Below are 21958 nucleotides of genomic sequence, written 5' to 3' on the forward strand. Positions count from 1 at the left end.
TTGCTGGAACGAGTCCAGAGAAGAGCAACAAAGTTGGTGAGGGGTTTGGAACACAAGCCCTACGAGGAGAGGCTGAGGGAGCTGGGGCTGCTTAGCCTGGAGAAGAGGAGACTCAGGGGTGACCTTATCACTCTCTACAACTACCTGAAGGGAGGTTGTAGACAGGCTGATGATGGTCTCTTCTCCCAGGCAGCCAGTACCAGAACAAGAGGACACAGTCTCAGGCTGCGCCAGGGGAGGTTCAGGTTGGATGTTAGGAAGAAGTTCTATACAGAAAGAGTGATTGCACTATGGAATGGGTTGCCCGGGGAGGTGGTGGAGTCGTCGTCATTGAAGGTATTCAGAAGGAGACTTGATGGGGTGCTTGGTGCCATGGGTTAGCTGTTTGGGTGGGTTGGATTGGTTGATGGGTTGGACACGATGATCTTGAAGGTCTCTTCCAACCTGGTTTGGTTTATTCTAATAAAGGTTTATTCTAATAGTTATCCACTACAGAACCAGCAGGTAAAGGAACAAGGGCCTATATTATGCATAAACTGCAAATAAAAGAACCACAACAGAATAAAAAGTTCTAGTAGTTAATGACAATATTGATCAAACTGGAAACACTGAAAAGGGTTTGTTTGTTTCTTGTGTTTTTTAAAACTCCCAAACCAGCCTACAGATGTTTTACTATGAATATCATTAATAGGAGGAAGGTAGGAAAATACATGCATTTCCTTAACAGGGTAAGAATATTTTACACAAATTAAAACCAGACAAAACTGACTAAAATTACCCAGAGTAATTACAGACAACACGACTTCTGAACACATTGAGGTAAGAGTATGAAAGAAGTTACAGAAATCAGGCAAAAGGCAAATATGTTCTTGCTCTTGCCCCAAAGAGGATAATCTGAACAATTACCAGTTGAAACACTGAACTTGAAAGTCTGTCAGTGAAAAAACTGCACGTCATCACAGCTTGTAAGAGATGGCTTGTATGGGTTTGTTGGAAATAAATCAGTATCTCTTACAGAACAACTATCCAAGTGTGCAGGAAGAAGGCAAAAGCGTTAACAGCTTGACTTTAATAAAGCTTTTATTACATCCCTCATTACATCCCATGTAACAATAATCAAATGTCTGAGGAAAGTATGCTTCAAGTAAAAGTAATATAGAGGAAGCATCATTGCCAAAAAGCATATTGAGAAACAGATTACCAACAATTGGATCTCAAATTGGGAAAACATACTCTGTGGAGCGAGACAGAAGTTTGGAAATGTTTATTAGCAACAGCACCAATGAAATGTAACATATTTTGTACAGCTGGTGAAGACATCTGTCTACCTGTGAGCACCTTAGATACTCTAAACACTGACAAACTGACATTCAGTAGGGGTCAAGCTGGCACAGAAGAAGAAGAAGAAATCCAGTGTACAACAGAAGGAATTAAGTAGCAAAGCAGGAAAAGAAAATCCAAGTCATAACATACCACTAAGTAAGTACAGGAGGAGACTTGATGAGGCACTTGGTGCCATAGTTTAGTTGATTAGATGGTGTTGGATGATGGGTTGGACACAATGATTCCAAAGGTCTCTTCCAACCTGGTCTATTCTATTCTATTCTATTCTATTCTATTCTATTCTATTCTATTCTATTCTATTCTATTCTGTTATATTCCTATTTCTATTTCTATTTCTATTTCTATAGATGCACAGATGCTGCAGTGTTACTGCAGCAAAAAAAGGTAAACTTCACTGATAACACCAGGAAACACGCAACTGTGCAAGCAGGTTTGGGATGTCACTATGTGATTCTGATACCCCAAGACTCATCTTGGATCTCTCATCTTAGCAGACAGACAAGTCAGAAATAGTACAAAGGTTAGGAAATGTAACTTGCACAAGGAATTTCAAATGTAGTCTTTTTGTTTAGAAAAATAAACTTAGGAGAATATGATAGTTCCTTAACTATTTATCTAGTTCTTAGGAAAATGAAGGTGGCCACTGAACAAGAATCAACCAACTTAATATGCAGCCAAGACAGATATAGGTTAGATCAGGGGGAAAATGACGACAAGAAGCAACAGGCAGTGGAACAGGGGGATGATGGAGACAATGGAACCATGGGATCATCTTCACCACAGTGAAGAAAGACCAGAAACTCATAAACTTCCTTCAAGGATGTTCTTGGTATGTTCATCCTGTCTCTTTACATAAAGGCAAGTGAGCCTGTCAAATTCCCTCCCATTTCTACAGTCTCATGATTCTGCAGACCCCACATTCTGCCATTTGCAATGATCTAGATAGAAAATTTATGTACTGACTGAGCCACCCTAACTGACTTTGGTTTACAGTCCTGGCTCAGCACAAAGCTGTTGTCCACACGGAGGCACTGCTGCTACAAAACCCAGGAGAGGTCCCTCACTTGTGCACTCCCTTCTCATGCTGGTACAGAGAGACCAGAGTTTGATGACCCTCCATAAATCAAAAAATGTTATTTTCACAGAATCACATTAACATTTGGGTTGGAAAAGACCCTTGGGATCAGCAAGTCCAACCAATAACCCTATTCTACAAGGTTCAACTCTAAACCATATCCTCAAGCACTACACCCAAACAACCTATAAACACATGCAGGGTTGGTGACTCAACCACATCCCTGGGCAGCACATTCCAATGCCTGAACACTCTTTCCATGAAAAGATTTTTTCCTAAAGTCCAGTCTAAAACTACCCCAACATAGCTTGAGGCTGTTGCCTCTCACTCTATCACTAATTACCCGTGAGAAGAGACCAGCACCAGCCTCTCACAACATCCTTTCAGGTAGCTATGGACAAGCAGTGAGGTCTCCCCTCAGCCTCCTCTTTCGCAGACTAAACAGCCCCAGCTCCTTCAGCCACTCTTCATAACATTTATTTTCCAGGCCCTTCACCAGCTTCATTGCCCTCCTCTGCACTCACTCCAGCACCTCCACATCTCTCTTGTATCGAGGTGCCCAAGACTGAACGCAATACTCGAGGTGTGGCCTTACCAGGGCTGAGTACAAGGGGACAATCACCTCCCTACTCCTGATGGGCACAGCATTTCTAATCCAAGATAGGATGCAATTGGCTTTTTTGGCCACACTGCTTGCACATATTCAGCTACTTGTCAGTTAGAACCCCCAGGTTCCTTTCTGCTAGACAGCTGTCCAGCCACACTTCCCCAAGAGTGTAGCATTGCTTGGGCTTGTTGTGACCCAAGTGCAGGACCTGGCATTTGGCCTTGTTGAAGCTCATCCTGCTAACGTTGGCCCATTAATCCAATCTATCCAATTCCTTCTGCAGAGCCTCCCTACCCTCATGAAGTTCAACAGTCCCACCTGACTTGGTGTCATCTGCTAACTTACTTTCCTTCTTTCCTTCTCTTTCACAAACGAACAATGTAACCTATAGTATCTCTCTTTAAATGGTATACACCTTGGTGTTACTCTGTGGTTTCCCACTACACGTTCCAAGGAGAGGACACAGCATGCCAAATGACATGTAAGCCTGAAATGCACACTATTCCACTCTTTGTATTGAATATTAGAATTTCTGCTATGATCTTAATTTTCAATGTCAATAGTCTGTTTCCATACGTGGTTGAAATTAAGTCTACCCTCTGTGCTAGAGGTAGACAAAAGAGGTAGCCTCTCAGTCTCCTGGGTTGTCCCACACCAGGTGTATTTTCAACTAGAACTCCTTCATACATCCTTCCTTCTTCTGGAGTCTACTAAAAACCATAAAAGCAAAATAAAGGAACTGCTGCTGCAATCTCTACATAAAACAAAGACATAAACAGGCAGTTTCTGACTGATAAGAGATGCTAGCCATAGTCCCCTAACACATCCACTCCAAATCAAAACAAAAACTTTTACGAAAATAAAAAAATAGCAATGAGTATAAAAGCAGTCTGCTAAGTTTGAAATACATATGGATTTAAATGGCAGGTTTAAAATTAAGATCATAATGGAAATATAGTTCCAAACAGATAAACATGGTAACTTCTGCTACTTAGGAGATCTATTTCTGTGCACTGAAATGCTTTGATGCAAACTCCCCCTCAAAAGTCTTCCCTTTTGTCCTACCATCTGAAAAAATTAAGCTGAATATGTTCTACATTTCACTAGGAGGTCAGTGAGGAACCCAGAACAGACAAACCCCCAAAAAACCCAGTTACCTATTAAATCCAAAATACTTCTTAGAAATCACTTTCTCTGCTTCATACATTACAGGAAACAAGGCACTGATTATTTATTGAGAATTAATATAGTTACCTTTAGACCCCCTTTATCATCTGGCAACACTGGGACATTTAAGGACTGTCTACTTCTGGAACAAGGCAAAGATGATCTGGTGTTCAGTTTATTCTTGTCTTTGTCTACCTGCATGCATGCTGATGCCAGTAACCGTACAAGCTCTGTGTCTACAAGAAAACAAAAGATAATGTTTAGTCTGCTTTGATTTCCAAAATTATGACTGATATGCTGACACTTTACCTATCAATCCCATGTAAGTAGTAATTGATCACAAGGCAGATGAATCCCCCAAACATTCTCTCTTGACTAGGTTTCCCACACCTTCTCCCCAACACAGCAGGCTGCAGGCTTACCATCACCTCTCAATATAAATAAGCATGCATGTGACCAAGTGAACTGCTTCCTCCACTTTGTAGGGGTTAAAAAAGGTATTGTGATGCTCCCTTTTCTCACCTGACACAGAAGAGAGTAGAGAAAAATGAATATTCTTTCTTCAAGTACAGGTTGCAGAAAAGAAGCTTGAAATTAAATCCCAAAGAGAAAGGAGATGTTCAGCCTGGAGAATGAAGGTACTGAAAAGACATGGTAAGAAAAGAGATGGACAAAAAAGTAAGGAAAAAAAAGGTGAGGAAAGAAAAAAGAACAAGCATGAGATCAGGATAGGACAGCAAACAAAAAATCTCTGTAAATATCTGGTTTATAAAGAACTCAGGGAACTTTTGGAAGGGTGGACAAAACTGACCTACATTTGTATATATAGAGAGAGAACTAACAAGACATAGAAGAAGTTAGTTATAAAATAATTCACTATGTAAGATTTCATATTATTAGTGATCTACTTTTGACAAAGGAAAGGTATTTGCTAGCAACCAGAAAGAGTAAATACAGAAAAAATAAACATTAATTGCATCAAGAGTAGTGTTTTTTCTGATTCAGATCAAGCAATTCAGGTACCATGAAAGGTTAACAACAACAAATTATACAGGCTAAGCAAACGACATCAAAACCTAAATCTGTTTCATTGTGGTGTCCCTAAAACATGCTGCTTTGTTCTAAAGCAGTCCTACAGAAACAATCAGAACCCTGAAGTGTGCTTTATTCTCAGCCTTTATAGATGTAGTGGGAGGTGCAGCCAGGAGTCCACTCATTTTGCTCCAATTGCACTCTTTGTCCTGTCCCTTTACTGCTGTTTACTGAGTGGAAATTGTTCACAGATCTGTGCTAAGGACACTATAGAATAGCTGGGCCACCACAGTTAAATGCCACTGAACTAGCTCTGGTGACACTGAAAATGTTGGAGTATTTTCACAAAGGAAGGCAAGAGGAATATACAAAATCTGTTATCCCATACATGCAAACACTCATCTAATCAAATAATTCAAAACTCACCATTTTCAGGCATTATTCTCTCCTTTCGTGGTCCAGTCCAGACCATAGAGGATACTTCCTACCAATTTTAATGTATTCTCTAGATGAGAAAGTATGTTTATCTGTTTAGGTGGCACATTTCTTCAGTGCTCCTTGAAATAACATACCTGGGTCATTCAGCAGCATTATCAGGTCAAAAGCTGTATATCCATTTTTTGCACGAAGATTGACATCAGCTCCTTGATTTAACAAATACTTCACAACATCTTTGTTTCTTTATGGGAAGGAAAAAAAAAGGCATTGCTCATGTTTAAAACCCTATTAAAACCCAAATGTTCCTTTTTCATTCTTTTATACCATTGCTCCTCAAATGAAATCAGTCTTCCTTCTCCTATAGTTAACCAAATCTAAAATTTGTTCACAAGGCATTCAGAAGCTCCCACTGATTTCTTTGTCAGCCACTCTTTACTATTAATTACACTAATCAACACACAGAATGTCAGCCTACAAAACATGTAATTTGAACAGTCAGCTGCTGAGGCTCACCCTTTGGAACTGACTCTAGAATTTCTTGACAAACACATTCCCAAAGAAAGGCCATAAATGCCCAGGGCAAAAAAGCAAATGCAAAGGCCAAGTCAGTAGAGTAGTCATCATTTGCCATCAGTAATACTTTAACACAACTTCATATGCAGAACAGGTAAGAAATTACATACAGAAAAGCCAAACTGACTGAAGACAATTTATAAACTCCAAACAGTACCTCACTTAATTAGAAATATAAATTATGTAATTGAGAAGGAACATTATCACATCCTTGAAGTGTTTAAAATGCAGAAACAATCAGCATTAAATAATAACCGACACAAACACTTTCCAACAAGAGCTCATAAAAGCTAGTTGTATAAAAGGAAAGCACCATCCCATTCCCTTTACCCCCTCTCCCACTTTCCCTGCTCATACACCTGAATAAATAAGCAAGACTTGCCATGTGAGCTAAAAGCAACACTGTAATTCAGCCTACGAGTAAGTGAACAGAAAACAAAGCTAGAGAAAATGTATTCAACACAAAAATCCACTTTAGCAGAGACTGATCTTGTATAAAAATGAAGTCATGTGCATAAGCAACAGAGTACAAATATTTTTCCATAGCAATAGGTGACTGCAAACTCCAATACTGAAGCTGCCAGACAATACTGGGAGGGTTTACAAAATGTGTTGGAGGGGCTATGATGTTGACATTATCCTGGATGTCTTTTATCCTTCATGGATGCTTCTAAGTTTCTAAGAAGCCAAGTCCTTATCTCCATGACTGGGATTTCTTTCTGGTCCTTCCACTGAGCCACTGTCTTAGCTGGTTTTACTTAAGCATGAACAATACCAAAGCTTCCAGTAAAATTCCACTACCTCAAACGTTGAAACTGTAGTAACAACTGCTTATGTCAGAAAGACTGATTCATATAATCAGGAAGGGAATTTTCATAACACAGTCCTTCAGGAAACTCAAAAGGGCAGTATCTCACAGAATCACAGAATATTAAGAGCTGGAAGGGACCTCTAGAGATCATCAAGTCCAACCCCACTGACAAAGCAATGTCACCTAAGGCAGGCCACACAGAAAGGCATCCAACGAGGGTTTTGAAAGTCTCCAGAGAAGGAGACTCCACAACCTCCATGGGCAGCCTGTTCCAGTGTTCCATCATCCTCACTGTAAAGAAGCGTCTCCTTGTGTTGATATGAGCCTCCTGTGTTCTCGCTTGTACCCATTGTTCCTTGTCCTATCGCTGGGCACCACCAAAAAGAGACTAGCACCTTCATCTTGGCGCCCACCCCTCAAATATAGATGCTAATAAGATCCCTTCTCAGCCTTCTCAACAGCCCCAGATCTCTCAATCTTTCTTTGGAGATGTTCCAAGTCCCACAATCATCCTTGCAGCTCTCCATTAGACTCTCTCCAGCAGACAACCCCTGCCTCACTTGAATTGGGGAGCCCAGAAGTGGGCACTGGATGTGGTCTCACCAGGGCAGCGTAGAGGGGGAAGAGAACCTCCCTAGACTTCCTGGACACACTTTTCTTAATCTACCCCAGGATGCCAGTGGCACTCTCGGCCTCAAGGGCACACTGCTGCCCCATGGGTAACTTCCTGTCCACTAGGACTCCAAGGTCTTTCTCTAGGGAGCTGCTTCTCAGCAGGATGACCCCTAGTCTGTACTGGTGCCTGGTATTATTCCTCCCCAGATGCAGGACTTTGCACTTGTCCTTATTGGACTCCATGAGGTTCACCTTTGCCCAGCTTTCCAGCCTGTCTAGATCTCATTGGAAGGCAGCACAATCTTCCAGTGTCAGCCACCCTCCCCAGTTTCCTATCATCCTATCACAGGCAGCAATCTGCTTCCAGGGGCAAGAGGAGTGTCTCAGTACCAGCACAGGGACATGCCAGCATCCCAGCTCATTACTTTCTGCTGGCTGCTTTTACTTCAACTGGGGAGGCTGATCATAAGCAAAACGGCCACACCAGAAAAACTGATCTTCAGGCACTTCTGTGAAATGCCTATCACAGCTATCAGTACCACACTGGAAAGAAAGTAGTACAAGAATCTCATCTTACGTAGGTCCTCAGAACTACTTCTGAAATTTTTGACAAAGCAATGACAACTTAACCTCCTATTTTTCACCTTTGTTGCACTTTCATAGCCCAGTGAGATCTGCTGATTAAAGATAAAACCTGGAGCAGCTTGAAAGAGTCCAGCACAGAGCCCCAAAGATGATTATGGGAGCGGAACATCTTTCTTATGAGGAAAGACTGAGCAAGATGGGTCTCTTTAGCTTGGAGAGGAGGAGACTGAAGGGTAACCTCATTAATGTTTATAAATATGTGAAGGGCAAGGATCAGAAGGACAGAGCCAGGCCCTTCTCAGTGATGTTCAATGACAGGACAAGGGGCAATGGGTGCAAGCTGGAGCACAGGAGGTTCCACATGAACATAAGGAAAAAATTTTTCTCTATGAGGGCGACAGAATACTCTAACAGGCTGCCCAGAGAGGTTGTGGAATCAGCTTCCTTCTATGGGGCATTCAAAACCCACCTGGACACGTTCCTGCGTGACCTACTCTAGGTGATCGTGCTCTGGCAGGGGGATGGACTAAATGATCTTTCGAGGTCCCTTCCAAACCCTAATGTTCTGTGATTCTGTGATCTGCATGATCTGCATTTGCACCATTAGTGTGAGTATTACCAGCTGGTAATGAATCTTCACCTTGCTGAGGGGCCTGTCTACAACAATGGAGAGAAGTTCACCATCCTAAACTGAATGTTCTGTACAGGGACAATGCCAAGTACATGGCCGAGATCACATGGGAAGTACCATGCCAATTTCTGGTGTTTGACACTTCAGCACCTTCCTGCATTTATACAGCAGCTTTAGAGAAAATGACCATTAGTTCTCCAGTGGGTGCCCTTCAGAAAACCTTATGAAAATTAAAGGGTGAATAGAGGAATATAAGAGGGCAATGTAAGAATGATTTTTAAGACTGGAAAATATGGCACACAGAAATATGATTTCCTTGAAGTTTCACAACTTTATGTAGGCCTATAATCCTGGCAGAGGGTGATACTACCCTAACAAAACACAAAACCCACCAAAGGATGGAAGTTGAAATTTGCACAAAAGTTCCTAGTGCCTGCCTGGTGCACCGGAGTGTTCTCAGCACTTACTGAGCAAGAATCAAGTTCCCAGTTGTGCCACGTGTTCTGAAATCCAAAAAGCATTCAGGTCTGCTCTGGTAAGCTGAGGCCAGTGCAAGGTCACAAGTCTCTCAGTTTCTTGCACCAGCCCCTGTGCTTCCAGAGTCAGTATCAAAAAGATTTTTCTCTATTGAATACAAGAAGAATGAAACTTCTTTACTGCTAGACCCAAAGACAGCATGTATCTTACCCATGATATGTGGCCTGCATTAGTGCTGTCCAGCCATGAACATTATCCTGTTTGTCAATATCAGCATTTTTCTCAACCAGGAGCTGCACAAGGGGCAGCTGTCCAGTTACAGCTGCAATCATCAATGGAGATGCGCCATCAACGTTAGTAATATTGACCTGACTTAGGTCTTCATCAACAATAGCTTTAACCAGCTGAAAGTTTCCTGCAACACAGTGATAAAACATAATCTACATGAGCAACAAAGAACTTCTTAGTCACTGAATTAATAAGTATTTTGATTTGCTGACACTGGTCTACGTTTAGTGGAATTAAAACAGCAAAAATCAGAGTGCTAGAGCAACTGCAATGCTAAAGCTAAACATTTGTACTGATCTTTGGGGTTTGAATTAACAGTTCAGTACACAAAACTGTGGCATAAACATAGGGCACTGTTATCCCTTATATTCCCTATCTATACACTTACAGTACAATCCATCACAAGACCATTTTCTGAAATGCAACGACTAAGCCACAGAGGCTGTATAAACTGCAGGGCATCCCATATGTGAAGAAAGAAGTATGGAATATTTCTGTTAATTTGTCATAAGATGATACCATACAAGGAAAACTGAACAAAACAAAACAACAGAACAAGTCTTAGTTTCACATGTTAGCAAACAAACATGTTCTGAAATTACAAGAACCAGACATGGTGGAAGAATCCTGTCACCACTTACCCAGTTTCAAAGCATTAAAGACATCAGGTTGCCGCATTTCTGAATCTGGAAGAAATAAATATTTCTATTAGCAATCATTTTACAAAGCAATTGCACAAAGGTACTGTAAACCACGTGCTTAGACATGAACACAAAAGGCACTAGTAACCTTTTTCATTCCCTTCAGGGAGGATGAATCATTTCTACAGTTCTCTGTGCAGACCCAAAGCTACAAACTATAATAAAGCACCAGTATAGCCTTTTGCCTTTTAACTTCCCTTCTCTATCAGGAAATTGTGTATGGAAACTCTCTTGTGTTTCCTGCCTGGAAGGTTAAAATATCAATTAAAAAACCACAGCATGGTTTTGTGGTTTGATGCAATCCTCTTTACAACAGCAAATACATAAATAGTACAAGATTATTCTGAAAGGTGACTCAAAAGTTTTACAGGCTGTCTCATTTTTATTTCCTCTTGAGTATGGACAGGTTAATTTGTAAAGGTCACAAAAACAAGAGTGATGATTTAACTACACAGCTTGCTATTTGTGCATGAATAGATATCCTTCAGCTCCCAGATCACCATCCCCCTAACAAGAAATGCAATTATTACAAATGTTAATATTCTCAGTGAAAGATTCCTCCTTTGATGTGCCTTCAAAGTACTTTGAAACTGCTGACACTATGTAAGGTAAGGAAAAAACAGAGAAGAGGGTCCATATAAATTTTATAAAATCCTGAGTTAATTAGACATTTTACCCCTCCTGCAAGGAACAGAAAAGTAGAATAGAATAGAATAGAATAGAATAGAATAGAATAGAATAGAATAGAATAGAATAGAATAGAATAGACCAGACCAGACCAGGTTGGAAGAGACCTTCAAGATCATCGTGTCCAACCCATCATCCAACACCACCTACTCAACTAAACCATGCAACCAAGCACCCTATCAAGTCTCCTCCTGAACACCTCCAGTGATGGTGACTCCACCACCTCCTCGGGCAGCCCATTCCAATGGGCAATCACTCTCTCTGTGTAGAACTTCCTCCTAACATCCAGCCTAAACCTTCCCTGGTGCAGCTTGAGACTGTGTCCTCTTGTTCTGGTACTGGCTGCTTGGGAGAAGAGACCAACATCCGCCTGTCTACAACCTCCCTTCAGGTAGTTGTAGAGAGCAATAAGGTCACCCCTGAGTCTCCTCTTCTCCAGTCTAAGCAGCCCCAGCTCCCACAGCCTCTCCTCATAGGGCTTGTGTTCCAAACCCCTCACCAACTTTGTTGCCCTTCTCTGGACATGCTCCAGCAAGTCAACATCCTCCCTAAACTGAGGGGCCCAGAACTGGACATAGTACTCAAGGTGTGGCCTAACCAGTGCAGTGTACAGGGGCAGAATGACCTCCCTGCTCCTGCTGGCCACACTGTTCCTGATGCCATTGGCCCTCTTGGCCGCCTGGGCACACTGCAGGCTCATGTTCAGCCTACCATCAACCAGTACCCCCAGGTCCCTCTCTGCCTGGCTGCTCTCCAGCCACTCTGACCCCAGCCTGTAGCACTGCATAGGGTTGTTGTGGCCAATGTGCAGAACCCGGCACTTGGATGTGTTCAATCTCATGCTGTTGGACTCTGCCCATCTGTCCAGCCTGTCGAGGTCCCTCTGCAGAGCCTCTCTACCCTCCAGCAGATCAATACCTGCCCCCAGCTTGGTGTCATCTGCAAATTTAGGGGAGTAGGGGACATGCTGTCTTGTTATTCATCCATAGTAATAGTTGGCTTTCTTAGAATACACAGTCTACTATCAAAGCCTATGAGAAGGATTCATATATTCAGAGAGTGGCAGAAAAACACATCAGGTTTAACCTCATCTGATCTGCATGCCACAAGTCTTGTATGCAACACCCAGTGAAGGCAGTCTGATGATGAGTTTTAGAATGGCATTTAATCTTGATTGCAACTGTCAAGAGTCTGTACATCTCTGCTAAGTCACTCTGGGTCTAAACTTCACTGCAAAACATAGTAGCTTTATTTCCCATTCAAATTCTTCTAACATTAAACTCACAGTTTGCTGCCATATAAAAAAGGCCTTCAGGTACTAGAGTTCCTGTCCTTAACGTGGAAACTTTATTAATCACACCTCTTAACCACCTCCTCATGAAACGAGGCAGACTGAACTTCCTCAGCTGCTCCTTCCAAGGCAGGTTTTCTAGATTTCACATATTTTAGGTTTTCTTTTGTCTGCAGTATCCTTTCTTTTATGACCTATTCTGTTTTTTTTATGTCCCTTCCTTAGTTCTACTTTAGGCAGACCTTTGCAATGCTCTTCCTAAACGAGCACCTGGACCACGTGTTTTAAAAGCAAAACATTAAAACATTTTCAAATGTTTCACACAATTTTTCTGGCATGACAGGAATCTCATCAAGCTAACATGAAGCAATTTGCAGAAGTCAGGCATCCCTGCCTCAGCCGAGGTATGTCTGCCGACTCCAACGTTCTCAGAAAAGACTTGTTAGAAATCATATAGAGCAACATATACATACAGAATAACCCTTTCAATTGCTAAATATGCAACCAAAATTTCAAGAAAGAGAAACAAAAAAACTAATGTTCCATACCTGCCTGGGGTCTGATTGTTGTGAGAGATTCCAGGTAGTCCTTCATGTCTTTGTGTTTGAAGCCAACAGAGATTTCAAAGGGTGTTTTATGTAGTACATTCAGATGATCAGGATTAGCACCTTTCTCCATGAGCTGCTGTGCCAAGCTCACCTTTCCACTAACAGCTGCCAGCATTAAAGGACTCCAGCCCATAGTCTTCACAGTGTAATTACAATCAGCTCCCCAGTCTAATAACAGATGTACCACCGCCTCATGTCCATGCTGAGCAGCTGCCATTAGTGGAGTAATATCAGGAAGGTCATCTCTGCTGCTGTTGAGTACACTTGTACTAAAATGGTCATAGTTGTCCACAAAAGCTCCAGATTCCAGCAACAATTTCACCATACTGACATGGCCACCTCTGGAGGCCATTGTGAGGACACTGGCTCCTAACTTATTCTGTGCATTGAGATCAGCACCATTCTCCAGCAAAATGTGAGCCACGCTTATATGTCCAAACCTTGAGGGAAAGAAAAAGAGATTAATTACCAGCTTGGATGGCAAAGACTTCTCAAAGAACATCAACATACTCTGGAGAGGAAAAACCTTTGTTACCAAATTGGCCTATTGACTAATACACTATGTGGCCTCAAGCAAGCATCACTGAATGCAACAGTGGTCACCTTACTGGAGGGGAGAAATCAGCAGCTGGAGACTGTAAACTAGATCGTTCCACACGTTCCAGTGACCATGCTCATAAATGAACCCCCTAATTAAGAGGATGTTCTGGGCAAAACAGCAATGTGCTAGGTTCATTTTTAATTGCATGACATCGGTATGTCACTTTCATAAACCAGAGAGTGACTTTCACCCTGTTATTTCCAGGCCTGGATCACATGCAAGAACCAAAGCCAGTCTGCTTGCAGATATGTTAACTAAGTACCCTCATTAGTATTGAACAAGTAGAGTACGAACTCCAAAGAGCCAACAATAAAGAAAAAAAGCAAAACACAACATCAACAACAAAAGACCTGAACCATCAAGGAACCCCCACAATGGAAGAAGGCTCAGAGAACATAACCAGTGGTCATAGATGCTGTAAGGTAAGCTGAATTTCTCTATACACAATGAGGTTCGGCACAGAAGTGTCTGGCACATCAGCCCAGCATAAAGTACCAAATCTGAGAAACCAACAGAATTAATTTTGATAAGAGCAAGGGCTTGAGCTGTTTTTTAGTGGCATATTCCTTCCTGGCAACTGGGGCACCCAGCATAATGGACGTGCTGATGGTCTGGTGGTTCAGCTGTGTGTTGCAGCTGGTATGCTAGGCTTGTGTTATGACTTCAGGAGACTGCTGTATCAGTAGGTTAAATTAAAACCTGGTGCAACTATCTCTGAAAAAGGAAACTTGGTACCAAAACATTAAAACCTCCCTTCTGTGAAATATATATAAAAGAACTTGGTCAGAGTATTGAACTCTGACACCAGATTCACCTGCAACCCAGCTTTGATACCACTTAACCAGGGGCTCTGGTATTTTGTAAGTAAGCAAAAGACAATCATGTAGGACAGACACCCAACCACCTAGCTAACCATACGACAATGAAACTATTTTCTGTTCCTCAGCAGAAGAATCCCATATTTTAATAAGCATAAAACATTGGCATGTACTCTGTGCTTTTGTTGCGGGTATGAGCTGTTAAAGAGAACAGGAAATCCTTCTACAAAGATATTAGCAACAAAAGGAGGACTGAGGAGAATCTGTTCCTTGATGGATGGCAGGGGGAACATAGTGCTTGAAGATCAGGAAAAGGCTAAGGCTAATTATCTTCTTTGACGCAGCCTTTAGTAGTAGTATCAGGTTTTCACTGGATACCCAGCCCCCTGAGCTGGAAGATAGGAATGGAGAACAAAATGAAGCCACCATAAGCCAAGAGGAAGACATACACAAGTCTGTTGGGCCAGATGGCGTACACCTGAGACAGCTGGAAGAAGTGTTCAACAAGCCACTTCCCATCATTTATCAGCAGTCCTGCCTAACTGGGGAGGTCCTAACTGACTGGAGGTTGGCAAATGTGGAACCCATCTACAAGAAGAACCAGGAGGACCAGGGGAACAACGAACTGGTCATTCTGATCTTGGTGCCAGGGAAGGTTATGGAGCAGACCATATTTAATGGGACTATGAAGCACATGCATGGCAACCAGGTGACTAGGCTCAGACAGCAGGGGCTCATGAAGGACAGGTCATGCTTCATGTACCTGTCTCCTTCTATGACAACATGACCCACTTAGTGAATGAGGGAAAGGATGTGGGTGTTATCTGGACTTTAGTAAAACCTTTGACAGTCTCCCACAGCATCCTCCTGGAGAAACTGGCTACACACACCTTAGACAGGTAGGTGCTTTGCTGTCTAGACATCTGTCTGGATGGCCAGGCCCAGAGAGTTGTGACTTCCAGTTAAATCCAGCTGGCAACCAGACACTAGTAGCGTTCCCCAGGGCTCAGTTTTGTGGCCAGTCTTCTTTAATATTTTTATCCATGATCTGGATGAGGAGATTGATGCTCTGCAGAGCTATCTGGACAGCCTGGATCGATGGGCCAAGGGGAGTGGTATGAGGTTTAACAAGGCCAAGTACTATGGCCTGCACTTAGATCACAACCCCATGTAATGCTACAAGCTTGGGGAAGTGTGGCTGAAAAGCTGCCCCGTAGGAAAGCACCTGGACATGCTGGTTGACAGCCAGCTGAAGATGAGCCAGCAGGGTGCCCAGGGGGCCAAGAAGGCCAACAGCATTCTTGTCTGTTTCAGGAACAGTGTGGCCAGATGAAGTAGGGAAGTCGTGTCCCTGTACTCAGCACTGGTGAGGCTGCACCTTGAAAACTGAGTTCAGTTTCGAGCCCCTCAGTAGAAGGACACTGAGTTGCTGGAATGGGTCCAGAGAAGGGAACAAAGCTGGTGAAGGGCCTGAAGAAGAAGTCTTACAAGAAGCAGATGAGGGAACTTGGATTGCTAAGTGTGGAGAAGAGGAGGCTAAGGGGAGACATCATTGCTCTCTATAGCTACCTGAAAAAAGGTTGTAGTGAGGCGGGTGTTGGTCTCTTCTCCCCAGTAACTAGTGAGAGGAAATGGTCTCAAGTTGTACCAGGGGAGATTTAGATTTGACATTAGGAAATTTTTTTTTACTGAAAGAATGGTCAGGCATTGGAACAGGTTGCCCAGAGAGGTGGTGGGAGTCACTGACCCTGGAGGTGTTAAAAAATGCACAGATGCTGCACTTCAGGACATGGTTTAATGGCCATGGTGATGTGAGATCAACGGTTGGACTGGATGATCTTAAAGATCTTGTCCAACTGAAATGATTCTATGATTACTACATCCTTGTGTACATAGCAGCCTTTGTACACTGCAACAAAGCAGACGTTAGTCGAGGAAATCCCAAAGAATGCTACTGACCACCAACAGCAGACATAAGATGAAAACTCCCTAATCTCCTTTCAGAAATTACGTAGCTGCGGAATTAAGCCCTCGGGGCCACTCTAGCCCTTAGGTCTATCCTGGAAGACTTCACTGCGTCACCTCAGTGGTGCCTGCAGTCCCTGCACATGATTACGTTTGTGCATATTTACTACCTCCTGTGCAATTTCAACAGGAGTAACCACTGCCAGAATATTAAACATGTACAGTTTGCTTAGCCTGGAGGAGGCTCGGAGGAGACCTTACTGCTCTCTACAACTACCTGATGGGAGGTTGTAGCCAGGTAGGTGTTGGTCTCTTCCCTGAGACAACCAGCACCAGAACAAGAGGACACACACTCAAGCTGTGCCAGGGGAGGTTTAGGCTGGATGTTAGGAAGAAGTTTCTCACAGAAAGAGTGATTGGCCATTGGAATGGGCTGCCCAGGGAGGTGGTGGAGTCACCGTCACTGGAGCTGTTGAAGAGGGGGCTGGATGAGGCACTTGGTGCCATGGTTTCATTGATTAGATGGTGTTGGGTGATAGGTTTGACTTGGTGATCTTGAACGTCTTTTCCAACCTCGTTAATTCTATTCTATTCTATTCTATTTTATTCTATTCTATTCTATTCTATTCTATCCTATTCTATTCTATTCTATGGTTTCTTTTTTTGTTATCCATTAAAAAGAAACATGCACTTCATGTTTTCTCCAATGGTTTCAATGGTATCTTCAGTCCTTTTCAAATGGCAGAAAGGCTTTTTTTTTTTTAATAGTGAGAGGATTCTAGTGATTTAAGTATATTGGTTTTGAGAATAAGCATATGGTTTTAATTAAGGGGGGAGAAATAAGAATGTTTCTGCAACTTTTTCCTTTTTTAAAAAAACCTTTATAAAATAACAAAATTGTTGAACCCTGTCTTCCTTCTTCTTACTGGGAAACAGCTGTGTGACTCATTCTTTGGGAACTTGCTATGGGTTTTAATTGAAAAGAGAAATGTTGACTTTGAAACAGATTCTTTTCTTCCAAGTATTTTAATGTGTTATCAAACAAACAGAAAACAAAACCACTTTTCTCCTCTCATTTATTGTAGGAAAGCATTGCCCTCCAAGCTTGCAAAAAGTGCATGTAAACCCAAGGAGTACTTGTACGTAAAGACTAGCATTGGGAACCTCTCACCACCCAGCAGAGGGCTGCACGAAGCACAGCATCACTGATGCAGAAAACCACTCAGATTTGTCATTAAATCCCTCAGCAATGATTTTCCACATTCTCCAGCAAGCCACTTAGGAAAATACGGAAAAGCCAAGTGAAGCAAATTGTTTCTGTTTGCTCCAGTATGTTTTATGCCACAAGTGACTTTTCAACAGGTAGATAAGACACATCACATAAATTATTAACTAAGGATGTACACCTACATTACTTTCAAGGAAGGAAAAGAGTATTGTTTTCACATTCAGGTTTCCTCTGTGATTGACTGTCTTAACTCACGCAATACCGTGCACAGCTTCAATCAACACATCCTGGATACTGAAAAAAGAAACCCAACTCCCCCAACATCATACCTACCCAAATTTAAACTCGAATCCTCCTCCTCCCCCGCCCTCGGGGAAGGTAACAGGTGACCATTCTGATGCCCCCGGTCAAAGCCGCTACACCGGCGACGACAGCCCGCGGCCTACAGCATGGCGCTTCCCCGCCCGCCGACCCGCCTGGAACCCCGCTGCGCTCCCGATCCCACTCCCGATCCCACTCCCCCGGCCCCGGGGAGCAAGATTTTGGAGGCAAAGAGTCTGAAAGCCGGCGGCACTCCCGAGGCGGGGCAAGGAGGGCCACCAAGCCACCTCGGCGGCCCTCCCTTCCCCGCCCCGGGGCTGCTGTCGGCGCGGAAACCGCCCTGCCGCTGACTAGGCCAGTGGCCCGCGGCGAGGTGGGACGGCGGCGGAGGCTTCCAGATGCTTGATCCCTCCCCTACCTGGCCGCCTGCATGAGTGGGCTCCATCCGTAGTGGTTTCTGCTCTGTACCGAGGCCCCCTTCCGCAGCAGAAACCGCACCAGCTGCTCGTGGCCCCCCGCCGCGGCGAACTGCAGCCCCGTGTTGCCGGCCTCGTCGGTGCAGTCCACAGGCACGGCGGGGGCGGGCGGGGCGGACGGTTCCCCGCAGGGCTCCGCCACCACCTCCTCGGTACCGCAAGAGGAGGGGGCCGCCGGGTCGGCGGTGCCACCGCCGGGCAGCCCTAGGAGGCGGCGGGCGGTCTCGCAGTCACCCTGCTCGCAGGCGCGGAGGAAGAGCTGAACCTGGGGGGGGACTCCGCACTCCCCCATGGGCAGCACTGGCGAGCTCCGAGCAGCCTGGCCGCCCGCGTCCACCCCTGCCGGAGGCGGCTCGGCGGCCGCCGGGAAGGCAGCGGGGAGGAGGGGACTCCGTCGGCGGGAGGAGGCCGGCCGAGGGCGGCTGCAGCAGCACAGCAGCTCTCGGAAGGCGGGGAGGGGCAGCCGCGATGGGTCACACGCCGCCTTCCCCGGAGCCGGGAAGAGGCTTGCCCGCTTGGCGCGCTGGCCTCCGCGCCTTTCTCCGCCGAGCCGTCCTGCCTCGTCCCGGCAGCGCCTGGGTCACTGCGGCTCCAACCCCCTTCCACAAATGTTTTCTGTCATCCGCTTGCATCTGGGGTGCAGCAGTTTCCCATGCCGTGTTCGTGCCACCTTTATTGACTCCCGTACAGACGAGTGTCTCTGCAGTACATCTTTTTCTGGCTGGTGCCACCGCAGTAAGCCATCGCTGTGGGGCTTGTGCACTTGCACCCAATACAACAGCCCCTTTTTCTTCTTCACTCCGGTGTAATCTCTCTGTCAGTTTATAATATACTTAAGTCTGTACTTGCACCTTCCTACCCTGTTTTACCTTTAGCTCAAAACCAGTTTCTTCACTGAAATGCAGGATTCACGTTTGAGCCGTTCCCCCTAACCCAAATCTTCTGCCCCCTGATAGCACCACTTAGGCTTTTAAATGGAAAAGTTTTGAGTATAATATGATTTCTTGGGGTATTTCTAAGTATCTTTGCGCTAGGTTGATCTTCCCATCTAATCTGATACATTTTCCCAGGCTGTACTGATTTACAAAGTGAGGGGAGGGGAGGGAAGGAAAGAGAGGGGGGGGGGAAAAAGGCATCAGTGAGATGAGCTCTTGAAGTGCAGTTGACCAGTTGCTTCAGTGTTATGTCATAGAATCAGAGAATCAATAAGGTTGGACTCCACCATCCCCCTGGGCAGCACATTCCAATGGCTAACAACTCTCTGAAGAACTTTCTCCTCACCTTGAGCCTAAACTTCCCCTGGCAGCAGCCCCACCTGGCTACAGCCTCCCTCAGGTAGTTGTAGACAGCAGTAAGGTCTCCCCTGAGCCTCCTCTTCTCCAGGCTAAACAGCACAAGCTCCCTCAGCCTCTCCTCATAGGGCTTGTGCTCAAGGCCTCTTGCCAGCCTCATTGCCCTTCTCTGGACACGTTCAAGTGTCTCAATGTCCTTCTTAAACTGAGGGGCCCAGAACTGGACACAGGACTCAAGGTGTGGCCTAACCAGTGCAGAGTACAGGGGCAGAATGACTTTCCTGTTCCTGCTGGCCACACTATTCCTAATGCAGGCCAGAATGCCATTGGCCTTCTTGGCCACCTAGGCACACTGCTGACTCATGTTTAGGCAGCTGTCAATCAGCACCCCCAGGTCCCTTTCTGTTTGGCAGCTCCCCAGCCACTCCGACCCCAGCTTGTAGCACTGCATGGGGTTGTTGTGGCCAAAGTGCAACACCTGGCACTTGGTCTTCTTAAATAACATCATGTTGGACTCTGCCCATCTGTCCAGCCAGTCAAGGTCACTCTGGAGAGCCCTCCTACCCTCTAATCGATCAACACCTGCTCCCAACTTGGTGTCATCTGCAAATTTACTGATGACTGACTCTATCCCCTCATCCAGATCATCAGTGAAGGTATTAAACAGAATGGGGCCCAGCACTGATCCCTGGGGACACCACTAGTGACTGGCCTCCAGCTGGATGTGGCACCATTCACCACCACTCTCTGGCCTCAGCCCTCCAGCCAGTTCCTATCCCAGCACAGAGTGCTACTGTCCAAGCCACGAGCTGTCCCTGGAAGTTTAGTTTATCAGGACATTCTTTATTAAACTGAGTGATTTCAATGTCAGAACATGGCATTTATTACAGTGGTGGAGGGTTTGGGGATGAGAAGACTAGGAGAAATTAGGGGGAGTGTAGTGAAACCGCCAAATACCAGTAAAACAAAGCCATCCCCTGTTTTTAGGCAGTGGTATCCGTATCTTCTTAGTTCTACATCTCTGATCTGCTTTCAAATTCAGACTGCCAGAGCATCATGGTGAAGGGCCACAGAAGCTACACTTGGATAAAGTTTTTATGAAACAAGACTACTGGCCATTTAAACCAGTCCTCTGGGAAATTACTGTTAGCAGCAAAGAAAAAACAGTTACTTAAACTTTTGCAAATTTACCATTACAGAAAGGACAAGTTCCTGGATAGGTTACATGTTCAGCAAGTCTTACTCCACTATAGATGCCATGTGTTAACTGAAGTAAAATGTGTAAAATTTTAATATATACACTTACGATTAGTAATTTCCTTAAGCATGAAAATGCTTATAAGTGGCCACCATCAGAGGAAAGACAGATGACTAGGTAGGCTTTTGATCTAGCCAGTACAACCATTCTTACGTCATGAAAGTATGAGGAGCTTGTCGTGGTCATTGAAGGTAGATGATACAATTCATTCTGTGTATGATTTCAGAGCTTGGAAGAAGGGAATGGCAAGAGTGATTAATGCAATATGTTACTCATGATTAAGGAAAACAGGGTTGTACTTACCAGATCAACATGCATGATCAAATATAGTCAAATTAGTGGCAGAATCACTCCGGTTTATATTTGAGATAAGCCACTGAACATGATGATCATACAACTTTATGTTATGTAGCTGCTGCAGATGCTATCAATTTCTGCTAATGATTTGAAACTCCAGACAAAAATATCATTAATGTAACTGGAACCTATGAGCAAAAGATTCAACTGTTATTTTAAGAAACTTATAAGGACATATTTGCTGGGGTTGACAAAATGAGAGAGGAAATTATTTGTGCTAAATTCTGCTGTTATCCTCTAACGGTCATTACTATTTTCAGTCAGCAGTCTAGGCATTTACACAGATATGATCACTCAGCGATTTCTGTCATTGATTGAGAATCAAAATATGAGGCAACTGAAAAATAATCAGTTCTCTTCTGAAATGAATAACGTGCTATAGAATATTCTCATGGTGTTGCAGTACCAAGCTCTCTGGAAAATATAGACCTTGAATTCTTCAATAAGGAATGAACAACCTAAGCCTTTCAAACTGGTCAAACTCTTACCCTACTGGGTAAGATAGAATAAACAGAATAAAGATGATGGCAAAAGCTTAGTTCAGAAGACAATAGATGAGGAAACCTAAGATTCTTAAGTGCAGATTTTGCTTTAGCCATTCAAGAAGTTTGTCTAAACTGTGTCTGGTTTGTCCAGTCAGTGAAAATGCATTGCTTTTGACAAGAAATTCTTTCACATCAGCAATGTGGTAATTTGTATAAGTTACTGTTGG

General features: G+C 44.0%; 1 protein-coding gene across 2 annotated transcripts in view; it reads right to left on the reverse strand.

Moving 5' to 3' along the window:
* The window catches only part of ANKS6 (ankyrin repeat and sterile alpha motif domain containing 6), a 50260-nt gene extending 31594 nt beyond the window's left edge, over positions 1-18666 (reverse strand). The window contains exons 1-6 of one of the 2 annotated variants that reach the window (XM_068147478.1): positions 18282-18666; positions 12871-13370; positions 10285-10329; positions 9566-9770; positions 5798-5904; positions 4281-4429 (exon numbers count right to left, since the gene is read on the reverse strand). In XM_068147478.1, the coding sequence (XP_068003579.1) occupies positions 4281-4429; positions 5798-5904; positions 9566-9770; positions 10285-10329; positions 12871-13370; positions 18282-18631 (1356 nt within the window). In that variant the 5' untranslated portion in view covers positions 18632-18666. The remainder of the gene's footprint in view (positions 1-4280; positions 4430-5797; positions 5905-9565; positions 9771-10284; positions 10330-12870; positions 13371-18281) is intronic. The other variant, XM_068147479.1, reaches the window with a different exon arrangement.
* Positions 18667-21958: the final 3292 nt, after the last annotated feature.

Source organism: Melanerpes formicivorus, unplaced genomic scaffold (genome assembly GCF_026170545.1).
Source record: "Melanerpes formicivorus ecotype bairdi unplaced genomic scaffold, bMelFor1.0.p_v2 SCAF_15, whole genome shotgun sequence".
Lineage (NCBI taxonomy): Eukaryota > Metazoa > Chordata > Aves > Piciformes > Picidae > Melanerpes > Melanerpes formicivorus.